We start from the raw sequence: 25,076 nt of genomic DNA, 5'->3' as shown, positions 1-25,076 counted from the left end.
CTCTTCCAATCAGAGCAGGAAAATAACGCTTTTTTTTAATTTGTCTCAACAACAGTTGATACATTATGGATGTTAAAAATTGTGGTAGTAGTTGAAAACATTGTAAGTATAATAACTTGATGTGGAATGATGCTGTAATAAAGTCTGTGTTACGTATCAGTTACCAAGAAGTTTCTCCTTTTTATACAGTTACTTTATAAATGTCCTAAATGTTGTTGAAATAGTTTTTCTTCCTCGGGGAAACAGAATCAAGAAAACCATCTAATACATAGTGACTACAAGGGTCTATAAATTAGATTTTTAGAGTGAAATGCAGGATGTCAAGTGGTAAACAGAAGAACACTTCCATCCTTTAGTGATATTAAGTCCAACACAGAGATAGAACACCTCCAAACAAGTTGAGTAGCATAAAAGAAGATGTGTTTTATACAAGATTCGTAACTTGTACATAACCTTTAAAAATGGTTCCTCCAGAAGAGGTTGGGGTGCAACATCTTACAAGTAGAAGGCAGAGTTCTGCTGCTACACAAACAGTCATGTCAGTTGTACTGTGCCCAGAGTTTCCAGGTTTTCAGGTCATTCGGGAGGGGACCAGCTACTCATAGCGATGGGAGGGTTGAATTGACACTGAGGCCAAGAAGTTGATACATCTCAAAACTACTGATATTTTATTTATTTACCTTTTCATCCATTTTTCATACTTAATGATTTGCAACTGTGTAACTAATAATTATTATTATTATTATCATTCTCATTATTTGATTTATGATATTTATGAATAATTGCAACATGGCACACTGCATCGAGGGGAAGCTTAATGCCATTTCTGGTCGATATTAAGTATCAGTTTGACGACACTCATCTTAAATGTGTTGACTTGAACCCTGTTCAGGCCTCGTGTTCTCAAGTGGTGAAATAATTATCACAGAAATGACAAATCTGCATCTCGTTTCTTAGAAACAAGACTGAGGCGGATCCACGATGCACATTATCAGATTATTACGTTGTGAAATTTGCGACTATGAACTCGTGTTTCAGCTTTATCTTACTTCTGCTTTCAGTGTAACCAGCATATGAGGTGGCAATATTAATTATTGCCAGACTTGACAATCTATATTTGTGTACCTATCACTCTACTAAAACTGAGATAAAAAACCTTCCATACAGTATCAGTATTTCCCAATAATTGTTTAAACTGCTGCAAATCAAGTAGCAGTATATCTGATGTTTTGAGAAGCAAAGGACAGTCTGGTTTATTTTGTGGTTTCACAGTAAAACATTTGAAACGAAGCTCATCCTTCCTCTTTGACATGATGTTAACCCTCATTTTTGTGTCTATGCCCTTTCCTCCCTTAGGAAATGACCTAGAGGCCTTACAGATACTTTTGTGCTTTTGTCGCTCTAATCTGCATCCGCGGAGAACAGTGAGATCTGGAAGCATACTCGTTTCCGCAGTGAGTAATATCTACCTCAGCCAGCAGACAGGGGTGAGACCAGGAAGCTGCTGGAGACTTCAGACAGGCAGACAGAGCTATCAGCTGGTCACTCGCTCACTGCCTGCAGAGTCCTGCTTTGTGAAGAGGATCTGAGACGGACTGGATCTGTCTGCCCTTCGCCGCCCACTGCTCCTCTATCAGCCAGTGCACAAGCAAAGCTGAAGCCACATCCTCTGATTCCAGCATTTACTCACTTGTTTTTTTTTTTTCCTTTTTTCTTTTTTTTTATTACTATTGTTTTCCCCCTGTGCTGTTGACCAGTGTCTCAGTTTCCTTGGATTCATTTTTCATATTTGCTTTCAGGTTTTAAAAGCATTTTCTATTTTTATTAGTGCAGGCTGGTGTAGGTTTATATATGTACATACATATGTGTATTTACTCTATATACTGTATGAAGAAGGATTTTTCCCCCATTGTGACGGAAAGTTAATGCGCTTTAAAACTTGTCTGTAGTACTTATTTGAAATTAAGGAGCATTTTTGACTTTTCGTCCCCTATTATGATACATTTTTTGAAGCTGAAAACAGAGAATCTGGAGGCGTGTCTGTGCTGTTTTTTAAGCTGGGCCTGACGTATCTGCAGCAGGGCTGCATGTAAGACTTTCACTCAGCCTGCCAGTCTTTTTGATCGCCCTTCGACCTCACCCTCTTCTGTGCTGCCTCTCACCAGGCACACTGACATGAGCCTCTGGCAGGTGGAATCTTTAGGCTGTCTTTTCACGTAACTTGAACGGTTTCAGGATCGTTGGGTTTGGTGTTTTTGTAAAGAGGACAGGAGCACTTTGTGGGGACAAACAAACTAAAAACAGGAGCTTCCGGTGCTGTTGCACCACTTATGTATTGTTGTAGTGCCCAGGAAAGTAAAATGGACTACAAGCGTCGCTTTTTGCTCGGCGGGTCCAAGCAGAAAGTGCAACAGCACCAGCAGTACCAGATGCCTGAGCTGAGCCGGACCCTGAGCGCCTCCCTGGCGTCCTCTTGCTCGGCCTCTTCGCCCATGGGCACTGGGGTGGGCATGCCTGGCAGCTGCCACCCACCTCCCTCTGCTACCACCACTGCGGTTGCCGACATCCAGCAAGGCATCTCTAAGTATTTGGATGCCCTCAACGTGTTCTGCCGGGCCAGCGCCTTTCTCACAGACCTGTTCAGCAGTGTGTTCAGGAACTCTCATTATTCCAAAGCAGCTATGCAACTGAAGGACGTGCAGGAACACGTCATGGAGGCGGCCAGCAGGCTGACTGCAGCAATAAAGCCTGAGATCGCCAAGATGCTGATGGAACTGAGCGCCGGGGCTGCAAACTTCAAAGACCAGAACGACTTCAGCCTGCAGGATGTTGAGGTAGGTGCTCACACAGAATCACACACCATCTCACTATTAACACTTGTGGAGTCAGTTTATACAGTATGTCATATCGTGTTGACTTAAGTAAATTACCTGTCTCATGTTTGCCACTAAACAAAAAAATTATTGACATTTAAGCCTACTGTTTGTTCCCCTGGAAAGAATTAGTTAAGCTCACAGCCTGAAGCTCTATGGCACCACATACTTTATCATATTCATTTACCCATGACTCGTCTTCTAGCAGTGATGCTAAGATGGTTAGCTGCTCTCTGTGAGAAGGCCACCTCCATGAATCAGAGCTTCCTGGCTCAAATAGGATCCTCACACCCAGTTTTAAGCTGGTGTCAGGATCTTAGAGTGAGGTGTGAAAAACACTGGGGATGTGAGAAGAAAAGTCATCTTTTGTCATTCTGAATACCACACCATCTTTCCGCTGCGCTGATTTTGCTGATGTGTAAAATGTGAAACACTGGAGCTGAGGTGTTTTTTAAGTGAATTAAATAGAGGATTTGGAGACTGGATGCAGTAATTTAAAGGCTCTGCTGTGAGGTGGGAATCATTTTCTCCCTCTGTCTCAAATTCCTTCTGTGTGACTCACTCCCCTTTACACTGTTGTTTTTGTCCATTTGTCTTTTGTCACACCTGATTAATCAAGATACGTCTAGTTTTCCTTAAAAGTCACAGAGGGATATACACAGGCCTGTGTCTGTACATTATTTCCAGGCAGGTTAACACGTGATTGTCACTGTTCATATGAGAAGGGTCTGGAATCTGTACTTTGTCACATCTTGTATAAATATATTTGCTCAGAGGAAAGGGGAAAAGAGAACATGAGAGAAGACCTTGTGGCTTAGAGAACAAGACGTCACCAGTAATCACAATGTACTAATCCCATAGTTGCTATAGAAACCCCTGTCCACCCTTTTTTACTAAATCTAGACTTTTTCAGATCCATTTTAAACCCAGATTAACATCTGGACAAGGATTCAACAGGTGCTTGTGTTCTGAGAGGTAATAATCATGAATGATAATTATGATGGAGAATCTCACTGATTATATTTATCAGAGTAATTCCAATTGTCAGTTTTGCTGTAATTGTGCTGCCCTAATATATAGTCTCATGTGGTGTCTACTCAGCATCATGTTGCTGTACTTTCAGCTGTGCCCACACCTAAGCAGCCACCAGCATGAAGCCCATATTTCCTCACAATTACCACATCTGCTTATTTATCCTGCATTTAATGTATAGTTGTGAGTCTCTGGAGCGCCCTGTGAAACTCTCCACCGCCATCCCACCGATTAGGAGAAGATGTCCTCAACTGTTGTCTTGTGGAGGCAGATAGAAACTTACAAATAATTGAGTGTAATCACAGTGTAATAGTTAGTGGAATTTTAATTTAGTAATAACCTTTAAAAGGAGAAATATATCAAAAAGCAAAGATTTAAAAAAAAGTAAATGTATTTGAAGTGTGTAGAGAAAGATGTTAAGACAAACAACAAACTGATGCTTCATGGATAGTACACAAAATAACATAGGCCACTATACAACCACAGTGACTGATAAACAAAGTTATCATTACAATTTACACGTCTTAATAGCATCTTTTCCTCAGGTTTAAAATCTGAACCACCATTTCACCTCGTGTGTGCTTGCTGGCATTCTGACTCACTGGTTTGACTCATGTTTTCAAATGACATCTCCACAGCTGTTACGTCTCCATTTAAGACTTCACATTTCATATCATACCTGATTCCCTGGCATCCTTGACACAGTTGTAGCCCTGAGCCACAGGTGGCCTTGTAAAGGGGCAAACACTGCAACATAGGGCAAAAATAATTGGTCATCAATGTTGAAATAATAGTTTGGTATGTAGCAGGGAGTGAGTACATGGCTGCAGCCAAGACACTGGAGGGACTGCAGGACCTCAGTGGATGTGGCTGAGCCCAAAACAGGAAACACTTTTGCACCGCAGTCGGTAAATCTGACTCTCTGTGGTCTTGGATACGCACAGATGAATATTAGAGGAAGCCCAAGTCTGTGAAAGTTTAGACCACATGGCTTGGCAAACACATTTGCTGTCTGGCCCTGGGCATAAAGGGTACATTTGTTAAAGCAGAGAAGGAAACACACTAATACTTTACAATAGCCTCGGAGAAAACACTGCGTGTACACAATAATATTATGATGGTAGAGTACTAGTTACACGTGAAGAAAAAATACTGGGTTTAAAGAGCACAGTACGAATAATATGGTCACAGCAAATGGTAAAAGTAGGGAAGAAGGGTTTTTTTTTGTTTGTTTGTTTTGTTTTTTTTTTTTACAGTTGTCGGGCAGAGCTAAAAGTACAGTGTCATGAGACCAAAGTGGACTGTGTGGCTGTTTTGTCCAATAACAACTGTTTTGCCCTGTCTTACTTGGCAGTATGAGCACTTTTAGTTAAGCTATTCAGTTTAGTGATGTGTGCGTCCAAAATACTTTAAAATAAGTGCTGGACAGAGGAAGTGTAGCAGCAATAAAAACTGAGTTGTATTGGTTAAAGCTGATGGAGATTAAGTGATCAAAATGGTGTTCACGTGCACCTGTAGTTAATTTAATCTGCAGCAGCCTGTGTGCTTTAGCGATGACTCATCTATGGCCGAGGATGGCGTTCAGTGAAGCGGAACACTGCTTTTGATTAAATTATCTGAGCTGCTATCTACCATGTTTAATTTTAGTAGAGGAAAGCTCTGTGCACACACAGCTTAAACTTGTTTAGACCTAGTTCGTGATAATTGCTGCTAATTCACCCTGTCTCCTACGATGTGATGTATTTGTGACTGTAAAAGGGATTTCTTTTGTCTGCATGAGTTGAGGAATGCTGTTTGGCAGCTGGATGTGTTATGAGGTCTTCAAAAAGCACCAAATGCATTTCTGAGTTTGGGGAGTTGTGGTATGTGAAGCTTTCCCCCTTTTTTCCCTTTGCTCATGTCTCCTCCTTCTTGCTCACTCCTTTTTTTTTTTTTTTTTTTAAACTAAGAGCCCCTAAAAAGTTCAGGTCAGTGCAGGCTGCAAAACAAACCGCTTCTTTTTTCCAAATCAGCGCCCAGCTCCCTGGCTGCTCAGAGTGACTCCATTGCCAAATATGCATGAAAATGTCACGGTTTATTTAGAGGCTGTTTGCCGAGCTTGTGAGTTTAAACTACGGAGTGAAGACCAAAGGCAGACAGAAAGGTCCCCACAACCAGAGAGACCTTCACGGCTGCTCTAGTCAGACAACTGAATAAGCCTGCCCAGAAAAGCCCAGGGCACACTGGAAACACATTGGAAAAGCAACCCCTTGGTCTTCAGCTGTTAAAAACACTCTTGGCCTCTTTTTTTATACAGGTTCTGGTTTCTTGGGGAAATGTGGCCATATCGTATGAGGGCTTTATCTAATCACACAATTTCATGGGCTGTTTGGGCTTGTGTACTGTGGAGAGACACAGAATTAGTGAGGAAAAATGTGAAAAGTCCTCATGAGTAGAGGCTGGTATTTTGAATTTGACATAGACAACATGCAACATGGTTAATGAGCTGGATTTTAACTTGGGAGGTTTCTGCCTCTGCTGCTGACAACAAAAGGAACATTTTTATGGCAGCCAAGATGACATTCAGCAGAAAGGAGCACAAAAATGTCTGTATCAAGAGTACAAAGCAACATTAGTTGGAGTAGTTGTGTTAAGTATGACTGTAGTGATTAGTGATAGTTGGTATAACTTTAAATAAAACTGCAACTCACAGGCTGATGTAACAACATTTCTGGGTATGCTCCTGTTTTCAGTAAAGACCAAGACAGGCACTCAAGTTTAAAAGTACACTGAGTAGTATTTGACCACTAGAAGCAGTGTTTTTTTTTATCTCGTGCTCAAACTTGTTGACATTGTTATACACATTCCTACCAATCATTTCATTCTTCTCTACTGATTGACAGTTGTAGGCAGTAACGTGCCAAGAAATGCTTCAGCGTGCCCGCAAAGGCACATGAAGAAGACTGCAAGCTAGCAAACCTGGACGATAACAATATAAGAATTAAAATACTTAAAAAACTGAACTGTTCAGTTCGGTATGTTCTTTCTATTAGCACTAACTAAACAGAGATTTAATTTCAAAATTTTTACACACTCTCTTTGAGCTGGTGGGCTCATAAGTAGAATGAAATTTAGTGTGCCACAGTGGAACTGGCATAAGAGCAGCATGTGTGAGTGATCAGTCTGCAGAAATTCAGGGGTCAGGTCAGGAATGACCTTCCTATAATGACTGTAAAAGGAAAAGCCCAGAAAAAAAGACAAAGATTGACACTAACCAAGAAAGATAGGATAGTTTTTTTTCTCTCTGAACCTCACACTCCCTCCCGTTAGTAGTGGTCTAAATCTCAGAAACATTACTCCCTTAGATTCAGTGCACTGATACTGCAGGTGTTCTCAGAAAATCGAAATATAAATGTTGATTGATTCATGCTTCTCCTTGTTTGGGCCTGAGAGGGGCCCACCGTTGGCTTGGCTCTGCTGCACTCTTATTTCTCATATTTTCCATGACTGTGTGGGATACTGCACAGCCAATCGCATGTGGTATCCATTATCTTGTGTTGTAGCCATGTCCTCATTTTTCTTCACTTGTTTATTGTAGATGAATTCGTAACACTTGGAGTAGTATTTGATCTCATTGTCAGCTTATGTCCGTGCTATTTGGTTGTCTTCATTAGGATGCACTTCATATGGTGATTATCAATTTGCATTATTTACTTCCAAGCTTCGCTATCAGGCTGTATGTGTCTTCTGTTATCTATCATTTGTCTGTTTTATGTAGACACTAAATCCCTGTTGACTGATTGAGATGTGATAAGTTGCTTAACATCAACAGCAGGAGCAGGAATTTTTCATCTTGTGCACATTGGATCTGAGCCTGTGTTTATCAAATGTCTCAGAGTAGGCAGAGGAATAGGCAGTATATAGTTGGTTGCAAAAGGGAAAAGTAGTTAATGAAATCTGTGCAACAAACACACGTGAAAATAAGCCTTTCTTCAAATGTTAATGCGGATAACTTTTAATTTCATGAACTTGAAAAAAAAAAATTAACTGTGGCACATGCAAAAGTTTGGAAAACCTACTAAATCTGAACTGTCGTCTTTGGCAGATATCACAGCTTGCAAATGCTTTTTGTAGCCAGCTCAGAATCTTTCTATTCTTGATTTCGGAATATTCAACCTCTCTCCAAAGGATCAATCCTACTGACTTTGGTGATCCTCTTTTTCCTGGTCCCACCATGAAGTTCAGAGTGAAATATCTTCAACTATTTGATGCATTGCCATGGACTTTGCTATAAACATTCAAGGTCCCAGTAGCATAAATTCTAATAAGTGTTTTGATCATCTGATTTTTAATCTAGCACCACAAGCAGGTCATACTTTTTATTTGATCTGAGGAATATCTCAGCATCTATTTTATGGATTGGCACCAAATGTTGTGCGGATATTGACAGCTCCCACACAATGTGTCCTACTGACTTTGGTGATCCCCTGACTTTTCCTCCAGGGCCACTAACAGGTTGACATTTTTGTTTTTTTATTTAACTATCTTGTAAACTTTTGGATAGTCTGCTGTGGTAAAGGCAAATTACAGTCCCCAGAGGATGAATTGAACAAACCTTGATTGCCTCACTTTTCATCTAGGGCTATATTCCTATCAAAGTTGCTTTGTCTGATATTTGGTTCATGACTAAATACCTGTAAAACTAATGGTATTCCCATCAGTTTCCGCTGTACTTTGTGTTAACCTCTAAGTATTCAGCTCAAAGCTCCACTGTGTCTACGAAAGTACAGCCTCACAGAGACGCTAGTCTGGCTGTAGACCCTTAGTCTTGTTTGTTTCCAATTCACACACAAAAACATCTTATTTTAGTAGCATTATAAGGAACTGATGAAATAAAAAAAATCACATGATACTTTAACCTCCAGTGATTCAGTCAGTGAGGCTCTTTTTTTTCATCTTATATGTTGCTTTCATTTTTCACTTTGCACACCATTATAAAAGAAGTGTTTTTTTAAAGACACAGGTGTACTCATGGCACAGGAGCAAGCATGTTTTTTGTATGTTATCATGTTGACAGGGACAAAGACACTTGGTATCAATCCTGTGACCTGTGGAGCAATGGGACCGGCTCTCAGCCCGGCTGTGTTCGGGAAGAGAAAAACAACCTCATAGTTCTGTCATGAATTCACTTCTACAGTATAGCTTTTATTTATGCGCTGGGCACAGTGACTCAGCAGACATGTTTATTAGTATAATCACATTGGACATGTACAGTAGACAGTGATCACAGTCAGTAACGTCTTTGAGACTGTTTCTCCCTGTTCATCTCACATCATCTTTACCTAACAGCAGATGTACTGAGATGTACTAATAACACAGCAAAGTTTCCCATTATAGAACAATAATGCACCAGTTTGTGGCTAAAGGTTATGGTGTTTAATGGTCTTCTCTCTTCTTTTTCCCAATGTTCGGGATCAATATTTGTGGTAATACAATGACCATTTAACAAAAGGAAATGTCAACACGTACACCATGTAAAGCAGACCACACACAACAATTTGCTTTTCAGATAGCATTTTAAATCTTTTTATTTGGGATATCAATAGGGAATTTTCTACGTTGTGTTGTCATGTATTGTTTTGGACATCTTACCTTTTCTTTGACAGTGGACAGTAGAGAGGTGACAGGAAATGAGGTGAGAGAGTAGGGTGACAACAGTGCAACAATTATCTCCAGCCAGAATCAAACTGGGGATGTTTACACTATAAATACACTATGTGTCTTAACCACTAGGCCACTGTGACGGTCCAGCATCAGGTAGTTTGCTGTGTTATACCTGATATCCAGTATGAATAATTGTTCAACTGCTCACAGTTTGTCCACTAACAAAGAAGTGCCAATGAAAATCCCAAAGTCATGGCTCAAACCCTCCGAAGAGGACAATGGATTGTTCTTTTTTTGTAGTTGTTATGAAACCAGTGAAACTTTCACCTTGGAGGTTTTATGTCTTCAGCCATTTGTACAGTTAAGTTTTTGTTTCCACGAGGTATGACGTTGAAGAATGAAAGGAGCTGTGCCCTGTTGTTCCTGTCCTGCAATCAGAAAGCAGCAGCATATTTCTGTCTTTACAACTCGGCCTCCCCCTTGAGATATTTTCAGCAGGTACCTGAAAAAGAAAACCCTGTGACCATGGTGGACCCTGTGGTGTCCTGTTTCCCTTATTTTGCTAACTGGACAACAAGCAGCTTCTAAGCCTGAACTATTCTCTCACCAAACAAACACCCACACTCAGTAGATGTGGAACGCTGCGTGTCAATCTGAAAACTATGACCCAGGCAATGATGTGAAGACCTTTTTGAACACCTTTCAACCACAAATTCATACCATTTTCTTACATTAGACTGTGACTAAAACAAAATGTACAAACAATGCCAGGAATAATAAACAGAAATCTATAGATGTATAGCATGATTTTAAATATTGCCATACTCGCTAAAATTTTCCAGTCTTTCAGTATAGATAGACAAACTCGACCTCTCTATCTCTCTCTCTCTCTGTGACAGCAACATACATATTCAGTCCAATATGTCTCCGTCTGTCTTTCACTTCGCAAATACAAACACATATTGTACTCATTGGTCTCACATGTCACACAAGTCACACAAGTGACACAAGTTTACCACATATGCAGACATAAGCATGCATGTTTAGTTAGCAGAAATCTGCCCAGGCATTTTGTTTTATTTTGAAAGATGTTGTGTGGACTTCAGAGGTGACGTTCCTATTATGGTATTTACTGTGGAGAAACAAGAGGGGAAACAAGCTGGACAAATGCTGTCTAAAGGAGTTGTTTGTTTTGGTCTGTTGGTTAAACCAGATTGTTTAATCGTCATCTATCACGTATCACAATAACTACAACTTTTGTAGTTAGCTTTTTTTTTTCAGTTTCTTGTATCCTGGATCATTTTGGTTCAACAGTCTTAGAAATGTAGGAAATGTCAGAGCTAAGGATAACTCATTTGTTAGGTAGCCAGTCCTTATTTTGATGTCCTGTTCTATTAGAAAACAGCATTTGTTTTGTTAAGTAGCACAAGATGTTAGTTATTCAGTGTTAACCAGTCACTGAGGTATGTGGACATACATGTTAGTTTCGTTGCCTGAAGGTATCCATATTGTTTGGTATCTCAAATATCCCGACTGACGTATTGTGACTGACTGCATGTTAATGATGAATGTTCTTCAGAATGACTGATGTTGTAACAGTTGTGTCTGCTGTGTCTGTCCAGGTACTGGGTCGGTGCTTCCTCACAGTGATGCAGGTCCACTTCCAGTTTCTATCACAGGCTTTGCAGAAGGTCCAACCTGTGGCTCAGTCCTGTCTGGCGGAGGCTCTTGCCCAGGCTCAGGAGCGCTGCGCCAATGCCCGCTCCCAGAGCTCCGACCTTGGGCCCCTGACAGAGCTGGAGGAAGCCTCCCGCTCATGGAAAGGTGCAGCTGAGGTATGCAGTCACAGGGCGCCTCAGGACTCTTCCTGGTCTGGGCCTTGGAAATATGGGGTCTGTCTGTGTGAGGTGAAAAGCCGACTTGTTGCACATTCCCGAGAAATGCCAGCTGTTTATGATATCTAGCCTCAATTTCCTATTTCCAATCCTTTTTTGGGCAGTTTGTCTGTAAACCTACATTGCTATGTTCTGTGCCCCTCTAAACCCCAACCCTTGTAGAGGAAGCCATTTTGTAAGAGGACCTAACTAATCCTCAGGCTGATCAGTCCCTCTGGCCCATTTTAAGCTTTGTTGTGTACAGTGAGGCAGAGAGCAGAATAGTGGGTTGACTGATCTGTTAAGCTCTGGCATGCAGGGTGTTAGTTCACCCTGGAGGGGACTGGGCCTGGATAGATCCTGGTAGAATGTGCTGGGGGGGTTGTTTAGACAGAGGGAGGTGGCCAGGACTCAGAAGCCACAAATGTTGTTTTTTTTTTTTGTTTTTTTTTTTAATTATCTAAAAAGTTTTATTTCCTAGTGCATAGCATCTATTTTGTCATAACTTTAATTGTTTCCTGAAATGTTAGCAGCATTTTCATTTTTAACAGCACCCTTTATTTGATTTTTTTTCTGTATGTACTTATAAACAATCTTTTTTTTTTTTTTTTTGCAGTACAGTCCACTGATTCTCAAGTATCACTTGCTCTCTATGAGATTGTGCTGTTGTGGTGTAGATGCTCTTGCTGTCATTCTGACCCAGTACTCTGTTGTGTGCTGCTGTGCCCCCAGGCCACAGCGCGGCTGAGAGAGAGGGGCCGGGACGGCTGCCTGGCAGGCATCCAGGTTCAGCAGCTCTTCTGTTCCAACAACACCACCATCCCTGAGCATCAGCTGAAGGAACTCAACATGAAGATTGACAATGCTTTACAGGTGCAGTAGGGCAGGGAAACACACTCACTGTTTTTCCAGTGGCTTGTAATTTCTTCTTGGAAAGCATGGCAATTTTAATGGAATAATACAATGGATGTACTGATGAACTTGCAGTATGAGAGGAGGCATTAACATAAAAACCCATTGTTCTTGGTCATTAAAGCAAAGTTGGACTGATAGCAGGTGATGCTCTCTCCTTATCTCCAGGCCTATAAAGCAGCACTAGAGAGTCTGGGCCATAGTGAGTATGCACTGAAGGCTGGCTTTCATCTGAACCCCAAGGCTGTGGAGGCAGCATTACAGGTGAGGTTACTGTTATTCTTCCATTGCAGTGTGTCTCATCATGGTTTTCGTGTTTTGTGCTGTTTTGTATACATTTACATGCTTGTGTGTGTGTGTGTGTGTGTGTGTGTGTGTGTGTGTGTGTGTGTGTGTAGGGCTGCTGCAGTGAGGCGGAGGCCCAGCAGGCAGGGCGGATGCAGACCACCTCCCAGCCCATCCAGTGTGAGCTGCCCACCATCCCTGTGCAGATTGGCTCACATTTCCTCAAAGGAGTGTCTTTCAACGAGTCAGCGGCTGAAAACCTCAAACTGAAAACGGTACAGTCCCTGACCCCCCCAGTCCAGCGTCATGCTTCTCATTATTCTCCAGAAAAGTTCAAGCTGCCCTGCTGTTTCATTATTGTGTCATCAACTTTCTCTGGGTCACTAGTTTAAGAAAAAACCTCTTAGAAATTGTATGTATTGTATTGTGATAACCTCAACAGATGTGTGGGCTAGTGAAGTTTCCAGTCGGATGTTTTAGTGTCTGTCATCAGCAGACCTGATGGCAGACTGTTGATGGGCCACCGTGTTTTGTCTCTGCAGCACACGATGCTGCAGCTCATTAAGGAGGTGATGGGCCAGAACGGAGTGACCCCCAGGGACGACTCTCCCGTCACAGAGGTCCTCAACCATGTCTGCCCATCCAGTTGGAGAGGAGCCTGCAAGACAGCTGTCCAGCTGTTGTTTGCCCAGGCTGGTCTGGTGAGTAGAGATGTTACAGACCAGGGTTGCTACAGTATGCATCTCCTTAAAAACTAGTATTGGATCAAACCTGGGATCTTTTGATCATAGGACATTCTCCAGATGAGCTGAAATGTCCTAATATTTAGCATGTCCTCAAGAAGTGTAAATTAGATTAAGTAGAGTGCACCATATTTATCCTGGTTGGATATGAATAGATGCTCATGTTTCTGAACTAATTGTCTAACTAACTTAGGTCTAACTTTGTGAAAAAATGTTGGTCTTGTTAACATCCATCATCACAGTGTAGTTAATACTTCAGCGCAGTGGAAAGGAGGAGGCATGCCGACGTGAACAGGCCTGTTGTACTTCACTGACACTTCTGCTGAAGTTACTGAATCCTCTCCCTTTGTGTGTCTCTGGGTTTGGCAACTTGCATCTCATTGTCTGTCAGATTTGTAATTGAGATGAGGGGATCTGTCTGCTTGCTTTGAGGCAGCTGAGAGGTGTAAACAAACACTGGAGAGACACAAAGGGGAAGAAACATTCCTGCTGCATGTGGGTGAAGGATGGGCTTGTCTGGGCGGGTCTGCAAACAAAAAGAAGAGTCGGTCACGGGGAGGGAGGGTCAGTAGCAGGTCTCTCCTCAGAGTAACACCACTGTGTTTATACTTCAGTATTTATTTCCTCTGTGTGGCCTGCCCTGTTTTGTGTGTCAAACCAAGGTAGTGTTCCCACCCAGCTGTGCCGGCTCCATGTTAACTGTAAATCAGTCCCTGGATAATGGATGAGCGCTTTGCATTAGTTCCTTATCTGAGCCCATCGCCACTCAACCCAAAATAGTTCCTACAGTGCGAGTAGACACATTCTCAGTATCTTCCCCACATGTTTTAAAACACTTGCATATAGATACTTGAACACTCAGCGTCATGCACCATACACACTCACACATCCTTTTACATTTTTGCACAACACTCACAGTAAGAATCATCATATCTGTTCTGTTCCTGGCAACTCCCTTTTTCCTACTAGTCATGACTTTTCGAGTCTAGCAAAAAGGTCGACTTTGTCTATTTTGCTGCTGTTCCTCCTCTTTCCTGCCCTCAGTGACCTTCTCATATGTGTTTCAACATGGTTGATGGACTGTTTGTGTGTATGCGAGACTTGCTCACATGGGTAACCCGGGGTTTCTGAGGATACACCTGGTTTTTAAATAACAATAGAGCACTTCCTGCAATACAGGAAATAGACTCCTCCCACCTTCCCTCCCTCTTTGTGACCTAGCTGTGCGGGTCTGGAGGAGCCAAGGCCACTTTTAAAGAACTTGCGAATATATATGACGAGCAGCAGGCAGGAATTTAGCCTGTTTGTTGTCACTGGCTGATTGAATGTGTTCAGTTTCCTCACCTTGAACTGTGTCACGCTCACTGGGTGGGAAATTAAAGCCAGACACCAGTGAAAAGCTAGTGGTAAGGTTTTTTCTTGTTACTATGGCCGGTAAAAGGGCTAAATATGACTAGTTAAAAAGATAAAGGACCTATGTTTGTGCACCCTAAATGAGTCAGCATACAGTATGCTATAAACTTACACAATACAAAAACAAACAGGTGTGAAGCTTTTCTGTCTGGAGATGATGATACAAGTGTGTGTCTGTGTCCCAACAGGTGGTTGTTGATACAGCTCAGATTGAGAACAAGGAGGCCTATGCTCCCCAGATCACTCTGGAGGGCTCCAAGGTGGTGGTCCAAGTTCCCTCTACATGGTGAGTGTGTCAAGAAACTTAATTTTTGTTACAAGACTTTAAAGATTTTATACACACAGTCATCCAGCAAGCGGCAGTTGGGGTTAAAAATGTCATTGTTTTTATGTCTTGGTCAAAAATAGAAAAAAAAGATCAGTCTTAATGAGACATTTTGAACATGGGAACAGGAAATGGATCATTATCCAGGCACAGTTACATGCACCAGTATCTGATCAATGGTTTTTTTGTACACAACAGAATGTATCTGTAGGAGAGAACAGACAATTGACATATGTAAATCTAATGTACCTAGTCAGAGGTGGGAGGAAAGGGAGACAGTAGGGAATGAAATGACAGCATGTTGTTGAGTCATAGTTTTGGTGTGTGCTGAAGATTTCCCTCAAGCAGGACATAAAACTTTAAGGATCTTATGTTCACGACACACTGAGGAGAGTCTGGTTAATATACTGGATTTAATTGACATTGATAGCTGCGCCTTCTTAATGTAGTGTTAACACATTTGCATTAGCCATACTTCAGTAGTGTATTATTAAACTGTGGTATTGGCATGATCTTGAAATAGAAATATTTTGGTTTTTTTTTGTATCTGGGGGGAGGGGGGTCATGCCATTTCCTCTGTGCTGCACTTCACAGTGAGAGCTCAAGACTCCAACAGGAGTTTAAGCATCAGTAGATGAGGTTTTGGTTTGGACCTGGTCAGATAGTCAAGTTTGTAACAGCACCAGAAGCACAAACTTCTCTTAGGCTTTCAGTTAATGCTCTTGATTATATAGTAAGCCAATATTACTTAATATTTTTTTGAACCACCTCATATTTATACAGTTTTATACATACATGGGTGGGTGCCTGCCATTAAAACTACATTAGAATTATTCAGCCACTGAGTACTTCCATTATTAAGTGGAATATACTGATGGATCTTGGGCCAAGACAAAGTCAGTGTAATGTGAGAAAAAGGAAAACACATTCCTTCAAAAACTTAATTGTACTTGTCCTTTGTCAGTAGACAGTTGTGTGTGACATTTGAATCAGCATGCAGGTAAGGAGACCAGTCTGTGAGCTGAGAAAGTACCCTGTCGAGGATGTTTTATATCATCTTTTCTTGTTTATGAATATCACATGTCAAGTATTCATCTGTTCAGTAAATACACCTGGGCTTTTGTGTCTAAGACATTGTGTTGGAGTTGTACTTCATGTCCTGTCCTGTTGTGCGTGTTCGTGTGTGTGCACATTTTCAGGTGTCTGAAGGAGGACCCAGCCACCATGTCCTTGCTCCAGCGAAGCTTGGACCCAGAGAAGACGCTTGGTCTGGTAGACATGCTCTACACCGCTGTGTTTGACATCAACAGATGGAAGGAGGGAAAGTGAGTGAATGTTTCATAACAATAAATAAATTTTCTAACAGGAAGTTTTCACAGGTAGCTGTCTGCTCATGTGATATATATGTTATCTGTAGAGATTTAAGTTGATGTCACACTTCACCTGTTGATTTAGGTGAAACTGAATCAAACAGTAAGTATGCTCTGTCTGGGCTGGTGTGAATGTGCCAGTTGAACCCTGCTCCATACCAAAAAAGGATGTCCATTAAAACTATGATTGAAGAATATTACTGCACGAGACGCCTCTTTTCATCCTGTGTCTGTCACTTGATAATAGTTAACTATTTGTCTTTCTCCTTCTCCTGCCTTCAAAAGAGAGCAGGCCTTGCCCACTATTCAGATACAGCTGCAGCGGGAGAGCCCAGACTATGTCATCCAGGCAGATCTGCCTCCTGGCACCAGTTCCAAGACCTCCAGCGGGTTGCCCAAAACAATATCCAAGCTGACCTCCAAGTTCACCAAGAAGGTCTCATCCAGCTCTAATAGTGGGGGCAGTTACTCCATCCCTAGCACCCCGTCTCGCAGCATGCTAACAACCAGTAGCTCTGAGGAGAAGGCCAAGAGCCTGGGCCACAGTGACGGGAGGTTACAGAGCATCCTGCAGATGGGAAGCCTGTCCTGCACCCCTGACTCTACACAGCAAGGCCAGCTGGCCAACGGCTTAGTGTCCGAGGACCAGGGGATGAACCTGCCGACTGACCAAGAGATGCAGGATGTCATCGACTTTCTCTCAGGATTCAACATGGGTAAATCCCAGCAGGCCTCGCCGCTGGTCAAGAGGAGGAACTCTGTGGCGTCTGCAAATCCCGCTGAGCTGAAGCCTCCTAGTGGACCTCCGCCAACATCCCAGTCTATCTCTCACAGCGCCCTACAGGCCCCAGCTCAGACCCTGCCCCAGCCTCAGCCTCAGCCGCAGCCTCCAACAGTGCAGAAGCAGCAGCCGCCTCATACACAACCACAGCAACCTACGCCGCAGCAACAACAGCCCCAGCAGCAGCAGCAGCAGCCCCCTCCTCCACCTCAGCAGCCCTCCCCGCAGACCCTGCAGTACTACCAGCACCTCTTGCAGCCCATCAGTCAGCAGCAGCCGCCTCCTCCTCAGCTTCCTCCTCAGCAGACCCCACCACAGGTCCTGCCGCAGCAGAGAGTGGCAAGCAAGTGGCTCGGCACATCCGGGCAGCAACCTCCACCGCAGGGACCCCCAGCAGGGCTGTCGCCTCTGGGTCCCATTGGGCAGTGGGGATCCCCTGGATTGCCAGACCTTAGCTCGGATTTGTACAGTCTGGGCCTGGTCAGCACCTACATGGACAGTGTCATGTCAGAGATGCTTGGTCAGAAGCCACAGGGGCCCCGCAACAACACTTGGCCCAACAGGGACCAGAGCGAGGGAGTGTTTGGAGTCCTGGGAGACACGTTGCCATTCGACCCAGCAGGTGAGATCCACCTTCCTATTACATGTTCATGTCTGAATCCTCTGTAATCCTCCTCTGAATTGGCACTTTCACTTCCTCAAGTGAAAGATGTTAAGATTTTAAGCAGCTTTTATATAAAATCAGTGCCTGTCCACCTCTTTTGTTGAGGAGAGAGCCCACATAGGAGTGTTGGTCTCGACCTCACATGCTCCTTCGTCAGATATGGAACATTATGTCAGTGATGGGGGAGGGAGGCGGCCTGGAGCTTTCCTGGCACCATTGTTTCATTTTAAAACCCCCGCATAGAAGTAGTTTGGCAATGTTTTTGTGACTTACAATGCAGTTATTAGTTAGATGTGAATTATACCAGAAGACTAACGTAGAAAACAGGGTTGTGGGTGTCCTGAATGAACTCAAGTGTTCATATAACCCATTTGAAACCATTAAGATGGTTGCGATGGGTAACCAGCTGACGAAGAAAAAGCTGTTCATCGAAATTCAGATTATTATTGACAGTGCAGAATGTCATGCTGCCAAAAGAGTTTGACATTTCTTACTATTGATATACTGTCTTGTATCCAGTCGATTCCAGATTCCAGACAACGTTGGGCCCTGATCTGAGTAACGTAATGAATGTAGGTCAGATAGTATGAGCATTTTTCCCCTGCATCTGACTGTGACTGTAAGTTAACGGTTCATGCTGAATTTAACTTGCGTCAGTTTCTATTTTTACAGTGCAGCAGACTCTTTTGATTGCAGTCGAGGCCTATTGTGCAGAGTTGACTTACAGCTATTGTGATTTTTCTGCTATGGTAGACAGTCTGGCTAAACAGATTGAGCTCCAGGGAGCCAAAGAGAAAAGCTGAGGGTGTCAGAAACTCATAGTTGTGTTTATCCTCCCTTTCCATGCACAGTTGGCTCTGACCCAGAGTTTGCACGTTATGTCGCTGGCGTCAGTCAGGCCATGCAGCAGAAACGGCAGGTGCAGCATATCCGTCGCCCCAGCAACACGCGCAGCAACTGGCCAATGCCTGATGAGCAGCACAGGACCTGGTCCCACCCCGAGTATTACAGTGAGGGGTAGGTATCCATACATGGCATATCCTTTCCCTTTGCATACAGATTTTTTTGATGAATGAATTTATGTATATGCAAATGTGAAAAACAAGATACATGTACAGACACATAAGATCCCTCATGCCAAGTTTCATAAATTAGTTTTGGCAGCAGCATAATGCTGAACTGTTGGAGGGTTATTTAAAGCTTAGTTTCATCATAGTGCAATAGTGCTGGCCGATGTTATGATTGAATTATTAATATGGCAGACATCATTGATATGTGAGGCATTTAACACATTTATCATGAATGTTGTCACTTAATTCTTCCCACGAGTGTGACACAACGTCCTGCTTAGAGACTAATTCAGGAAAGTAGGCACAAGTAAACATGCAGCCATCACTGCCGAGGCAGCTCACTGGTAAACCACGTGGAACAGTGTTGTAGTTTATAAAAAGACTTTCAATATTTATCCACTTAGATACAGCGTGTTTCTTAAACTGTGTGTCGTCAAAGTGTTTATATGTCATCAAGTAACTTGTATCCTGTCATGTCTTTTAATAGCACGTTGTTGACAGTATAATAGAAACCATGCTAACACCTCCTCTGGTTGTGTCCTCAGTGAGGCCGTGAACAGCAGCTGGTCAGCCAATCAGGGGGACTCAGCCAGCTCCAGCGATGAGACGTCTTCAGCCAATGGTGACAGTCTGTTCTCCATGTTTTCTGGACCAGACCTTGTAGCGGCAGTTAAACAAAGGAGGTAAGTCTCGAACTCATCCACTGTTGTTGATTCGTCTTCTCAGTTTACTTGTTGTCTGAGTGAAAATGTCTGCTGGAGCTCAGCTGCGATCAGACACTAGTTATGCCTTTTTGTGAGCACTGATGAGGTTCATTGTAAATGTCTCTGTCCTCAGAAAACATAGCTGTGGTGAGCCGGAGGTGTGCACCCTGCCCTCACCACCACTCCATCACATCAGTGACGATAACCAGGTAAAGTATGAGCTGCCCAGGTCACTCCTCATTTGATTAAAGTACTAAGCAATTTAAAAATAGTGTGCATTTAGATTATTTTGCAACCAGAGGGTTCAAACCTCTAAAAACTGGTTTTGAGAAAAAAATATTTTTTCATATTTTTGTTTTTTTAGATTTTGTCTCACTCAAAATCTTTGCTCACGCAGTTTATATTATTAGTTATATTATATCTTTATATTAATAATTATTATTTAAGCCTTTCTAAGGGTCTCATGATGAGAGTGTTACGTAATTACTTTTTTGTGATTTCTTTAAAAAAAGTACACACTCACACACCAGTAGAGCTGAAATGATTGATCAATTAATCGATCAGTCGATCAAAAGAAAATTAACTGCCAACAATTTTAATTATTAAATATTTGTTCAAGTCCTTTAGCAAAAGTTCCAAAACTACACTAGTTTCAGCTCTTCAAATGTGAATATTTCTGCTTTTCTTACTCTTCATTGATGGTAAATTCTGAATGTCTTTGAGTTTTGAACTGTTAATCGGGCAAAAGAAGCGATTTGAGCATTTGAGCCACCCTGAGCCGTGTGCCCGGTATTTTTACCTTTTTAAATATAAAAATTGGAAAATGGAGGCAAACTGTAGGACTCCTGGGAAACATAACAAACTATCAGCCAAACACCAGAATTAGTTGAATATTTTGCAGTACCAGTCATAATTTCTCTGGCATGACGTTTGACAACATGCTGACTTTAGCTGATCCCTGTCTCCTGTGCTCCACAGGACAGCAAAACTAAAACCTGGCCTCCCAAAGCACCGTGGCAGCACTCCACCCACACCAACACCATGCCCAATCCCAGCTCTTCCTTGTACCAGATGAACATCCCTCCTTCCTCCCAGTGGAGCGACTCCATGCAGATGCTGCAGTCTCCTGTGTGGTCCACAGCCAGCGACTGCTCCCCCTCCACTGGCATCTCCTCTGGTTTTCCCTTCACCCAGCAGCAGCAGCAGCAGCAGCAGCAACAGCAACAGCAACAGCAACAACAACAGCAACAACAGCAGCAACACAAACCCATGACCAAGGGCTTTAAATCCTTCCCCCTCAAACACGAGCACAGGCCCTCCTACCTTCACCAGTACTGACCAATCTAATGTCGAGTGAGTCCACGGTGAAGTGCCACGGAGGACCTGTAGCTCTGTTAGATGAGCCACTGAGTGGGCCGAGCTGCAGCCTTTACAGTCCACACCCACTGAATTGGAAGATTTCAAAGCCTCAGAGGCAAAATTAAGTATACACACTGGCTCGACATTTTTGTATCTATATTTTTCCATGTCAAACATCCCCTGTCAAAAAGAGACGTATTTTGATGTTTTTTCAACTGCCATGTTTTAACTATGAAAGGTGCATGTGTCATGCTGGCAGCAGTTAGTCTAGTGGTCGTTTCTCTGTCTGTTGAGCTGACGTCTCCTCAGACAAGAGCTGGAGACGTGCACGGCCGTCACCCACTTGCTTCTGCAGCTGAACGTGTGTGTGTGTGTGTAAAGGAGGGGATTACAACGGGGGCAGGGGCTTGAAATGCTCTCATTTTGCCCATAATAAATATACTGTGTCTACATAGCTGTAACTGCCAAATCTCACGCAAGATGACTCAGAATACAGCTACCATCTACTGTTTCATAGCTTGTAAAATACTGAAGTTGAAATATAAATATTTAGTTCTTTTTATTAAGAGGCTTTGAGCAGGCTCAGCATAAATATAGTAAGTCACTGCAGAGGTGTAATTTGAGAGAAATACACTACTTTTTTCAACAACTGACAAGAGTTAAGAATTATAGCAGTAACTATGTGCCATGTTGGTATTGATAGCACTTGCAGAATATAATTTCCAACCAAAGCGTTGTTGAGAAGATGAATGGTGCTGAAGAGACGGGAGGTCTGAGATAATTGATGAACAGTGAAGTTACACGCCCTACTGGATGAGATCACTAGGGAACATCTTCACACCCAGAAGCGCATTCATTTCCTCCTCTCTAATTGGCAGTTGTTTGCTCCAGATTGACACTAACTCCCATAAACCTAACTTTTCTGTTTTCTGTTTAATAATACAATATTTTTCTTGTACAATTATTGACAGTATTAATCTTATTTTTGTATTTTCTTACATGTTATACCATTACTGTATGTTAGTATTCTTGTAGCCATATTACATGAAACATTATTTTCCACCTCCCAATATGTGAAAAAAGCACATTTTTTTCCTACAGAGTTGAACTACACCATCTATCTATAAAGGTTACCAAATATGCCATGCTAAACACTAAAACAATGTGATGAGGGTGTTTTCGAGCCCTTGTTTCTTCGGTTTCTATGGCAATGGGCTGTATTTAAAAGCCCAGAATGTTATCTTTTTGTGATGTTTGCGGATGCCAATGTTGCCTGTATTTATGAAATGACACCATGTTTTCAGAAAACTAACATACTTAACATGTTTACAGAGAATTGTTTGCTGTATATACATATAAATATATATCTTTTTATAGTTAATGTGCTTTGCACAATCAAGATATAGGGTTTGTTGCTTTTTGTCTGTGTTATCTCCCTAACTGTTGCAGCCTTTTTTAAAGACATCATTACAGACCTTGGACTGTAACTGTTAGCTTCTCAGCTGTGTCAAATGATTTACTAGTGGCTTCTACAAAAGATAAAAAAAATAATAATAAAAACTTGTTGCCCTGATAGAAGATATGAAGGGGGACTGCTTGGCTTATGTTGCTTATTGTTCTCTTGAGCTGGCAACTGAATCTTTCCAAGTGTACCAGCAATGCAAAAAATGAATAAAAATGACTAGCAATTTAAAATGGTTGCTTGTTTTTTTATTTCTCTGCTGCTCACTTGAATGTAAAAATGTCCTCAGCTCCAGAAAGAAACACTTCATGTCAGCGGGCTTTCTGTATGGTCTCTAACGGAAGGATTAAAAAAAACTGACAACTACTGCCTCTTTCGAAAAATAGAAAAATGTTTTAATGAACATTTCCGAGGACACAAAAAATAGTTTTTGTTTACGCAACAGACATCCAATATAACACTAGTGAATTGAAACACCAGTGAACCTGAAATGGGTCACATTACTGAAAACAACAGATCAGACTTTACATAATTTTGTTCCTTGTAATATACAATCATTCTGTTCAGTACAGTGACACAAGGTGGACACAGCATCCCAGCTCCACTGAGGAAAGCTGCCATCATCATGTCTGTCCATGGCCACTCACAGCTGTTGTGGAGGCTAAAGGTGCATCAGAGGTAGACTGGAAAGAGAAACAATAATATCAGGAACAAGTCAAGGGAACAGAACAACTTACTCAGGCTGTGCTGGCGCATGCACTGTGTGGCTTGTCTTTACATTTGAGGAGGGGGGCATGTCAGGGCTGGCGTCAGCTATGGTGGCCAAATAGACGATGTTGCGGTGCAAGATCTGTTGGTATCTGTTGGAAAAGAAGGAAAACAGCAGCTGAAAAATAGAGAAGCACATGTACACAGTGACAAGCTAACAGCTAAATGACCGCCGGGGCACTGGGGGTCGTTTTGACTCACTGAACACACTCCACTGCTCGGCCTTTCTGCATGTACTCCGTGATGCATCTCACTAACTGGTCGTTTTCATCCAGCAGCTGGGGCAGAGGAGACACACATGTTCACGGCGAGCGCGGTAGCAGCGCAGCCTGCCTGGCTAACACACAAAAACGGTCTAATTTCGCTGGAAACAGTAAAAGCACTTATTGGAACATGAAGCACTTTTAAGAAATACAATTATAAATAGATGGCAGTCTAGATATGCACGTAGTTATCTGAGAGTCACCAAGGAGTGACTGAATGTATAGGGTGGTGTAGCTAGCTAGCGGCTAGCGGCTAACGCTGGCAGCGGTGTTGTGGTGTTGTTAGTGAGCTACCAGCGACCACTCTCCGGTGCTTGTCTCGTCTTACTCTCTGTATTGTTTCTTGGTTGACTCTCGCCTTTCCTCGCAGTTTCCTTGGCACAAACACGATCGACATTTTGGCGGCGCTGCGGTCAGTTTAGCATGTGTTTCGGGGTGCCGACTGCTTCCTGGCCCTCCTCTCCGGGTGTGTTTGACGGACAGCTGCGTCGTCCTCGCCGCGTTGCCGCCGCCGTGTGGAGGGTTGTGGTCCGTCGCTCCCACACTGGAAAACACCGCCGGTGTCACCGGTGCCACGACTGTTTTTAACTCAATGAGCGTTTAATTATAATGTGGATTATTTTATTTAACCTCCAGTCCGGTCTCTGTCCCAGTATCCGCAGGTGACCCAGGCTCGGTCAAGCGTCAACACCAGTACCAGTTTAGTGTCATCCCGTTAAACTGGTCTCTTCATGCTGTCTGCTGAGAGCACTGGACGCCTTGACCACACTTGTCCCCTCCCTAACAGACATGATGTCAGAGAGCAAAGACAACGTTTTTTTAGTAACTGTCAGGAATATACTATGTTATTGACAATTATGGAAAACCTGTAAACGCACGGCCATGACCCATATAAAAAGTGACCAACAAAACATCTGCTTTTTCTTTTCTTCCCCGTCTTACCTTCCTTAGATTATTATAGTGCAATCAATACCAAAACTCGCCACACTTTACTGCTTGGATTCACTTTGAGGAGACACTGGATAGACACTGTACTTACAAATCAGCCATCATATAAAGAAAAGAAATAAAAATCATCAAGGAATACATTTGTAAAATATCATGTCCAATTTTTTTTTTTAACTTGACATAGTAGTAAAAGAACGGGCGTGATTAATAACATTAACAATAGCTGTGTTTCATATCAGCATCAGGCAGCCAGCACAGTGCTGGGGATTTGGACCAAACAGAGCTAAATGGACTTGCTAATGTTATTAATTACACCTGTGTCTGACTGATGAGCTCTGTAATACAAGAACTGTACTGTTGGTGCTATTGCAGCAACACTGAAAACTCCACTGGAGGTATTTGTGCACTTCAAGTGTTGATATGATGCAGTAAGATTTAAATATATGCCACACAACTATCAAGTATTTGGAAAAATGAATAAATGCTGATATACAATAGGTTACTTGTAGGCCTGCTGTGTCTGAACTGATGTTGTGCCACAGTCAGAATACTTTTTCAGATTCATGTTTATTGAAAATTATCATCAG

General features: G+C 42.4%; 2 protein-coding genes across 4 annotated transcripts in view; one reads left to right on the top strand and one right to left on the bottom strand.

Annotated features, from left to right (window-relative positions):
- Positions 1-22,743, top strand: part of garre1 (granule associated Rac and RHOG effector 1) — a 33,235-nt gene extending 10,492 nt beyond the window's left edge. The window contains exons 2-14 of one of the 2 annotated variants that reach the window (XM_071488466.1): positions 1,357-2,834; positions 11,171-11,383; positions 12,155-12,295; positions 12,503-12,598; positions 12,733-12,894; positions 13,162-13,320; positions 14,964-15,061; positions 16,300-16,425; positions 16,756-17,873; positions 18,767-18,932; positions 19,531-19,668; positions 19,823-19,898; positions 20,668-22,743. In XM_071488466.1, coding sequence (XP_071344567.1) covers positions 2,331-2,834; positions 11,171-11,383; positions 12,155-12,295; positions 12,503-12,598; positions 12,733-12,894; positions 13,162-13,320; positions 14,964-15,061; positions 16,300-16,425; positions 16,756-17,873; positions 18,767-18,932; positions 19,531-19,668; positions 19,823-19,898; positions 20,668-21,027 — 3,357 coding nt within the window. In that variant the 5' untranslated portion in view covers positions 1,357-2,330 and the 3' untranslated portion in view covers positions 21,028-22,743. Of the gene's footprint in view, positions 1-1,356; positions 2,835-11,170; positions 11,384-12,154; positions 12,296-12,502; positions 12,599-12,732; positions 12,895-13,161; positions 13,321-14,963; positions 15,062-16,299; positions 16,426-16,755; positions 17,874-18,766; positions 18,937-19,530; positions 19,669-19,822; positions 19,899-20,667 lie in introns of those variants that run through there. The other variant, XM_071488467.1, reaches the window with a different exon arrangement.
- Positions 22,744-22,883: 140 nt separating this feature from the next.
- ss18l2 (ss18, like 2) lies at positions 22,884-24,643 on the bottom strand. 2 transcript variants are annotated; one of them, XM_071488469.1, is made up of 6 exons: positions 24,484-24,643; positions 24,172-24,321; positions 23,870-24,085; positions 23,480-23,556; positions 23,289-23,370; positions 22,884-23,193 (listed from the first exon to the last, which is right to left on the bottom strand). In XM_071488469.1, exons 3-6 carry the CDS (start codon positions 23,936-23,938, stop codon positions 23,134-23,136), a joined length of 288 nt encoding a protein of 95 aa, XP_071344570.1. In that variant the 5' UTR covers positions 23,939-24,085; positions 24,172-24,321; positions 24,484-24,643; the 3' UTR covers positions 22,884-23,133. The 2 variants fall into 2 exon arrangements, with proteins under 2 accessions (XP_071344570.1, XP_071344569.1); XM_071488468.1 differs by having other exon boundaries at positions 23,870-24,321.
- Between the last annotated feature and the right edge of the window lie 433 nt (positions 24,644-25,076).

This window comes from Trachinotus anak, unplaced genomic scaffold (assembly GCF_046630095.1).
Source record: "Trachinotus anak isolate AG129_WGS33_773 ecotype Australia unplaced genomic scaffold, CSIRO_AGI_Tana_v1 ptg000011l, whole genome shotgun sequence".
NCBI lineage: Eukaryota > Metazoa > Chordata > Actinopteri > Carangiformes > Carangidae > Trachinotus > Trachinotus anak.
This window is presented reverse-complemented; position numbering and strand designations above follow the sequence as displayed.

What these genes read in the sequence shown, in the direction of transcription:
- ss18l2 (XM_071488468.1), bottom strand. Translation starts at nt 23,938, where the DNA reads ATGTCGATCGTGTTTGTGCCAAGGAAACTGCGAGGAAAGGCGAGAGTC. An exon ending in CGAGCAGTGGAGTGTGTTCA is followed by an intron (nt 23,371 to 23,479) that starts GTGAGTCAAAAC and finishes CTTTTCCAACAG; the next exon opens with ATACCAACAGATCTTGCACC. An exon ending in ACATGCCCCCCTCCTCAAAT is followed by an intron (nt 23,194 to 23,288) that starts GTAAAGACAAGC and finishes TTCTCTTTCCAG; the next exon opens with TCTACCTCTGATGCACCTTT.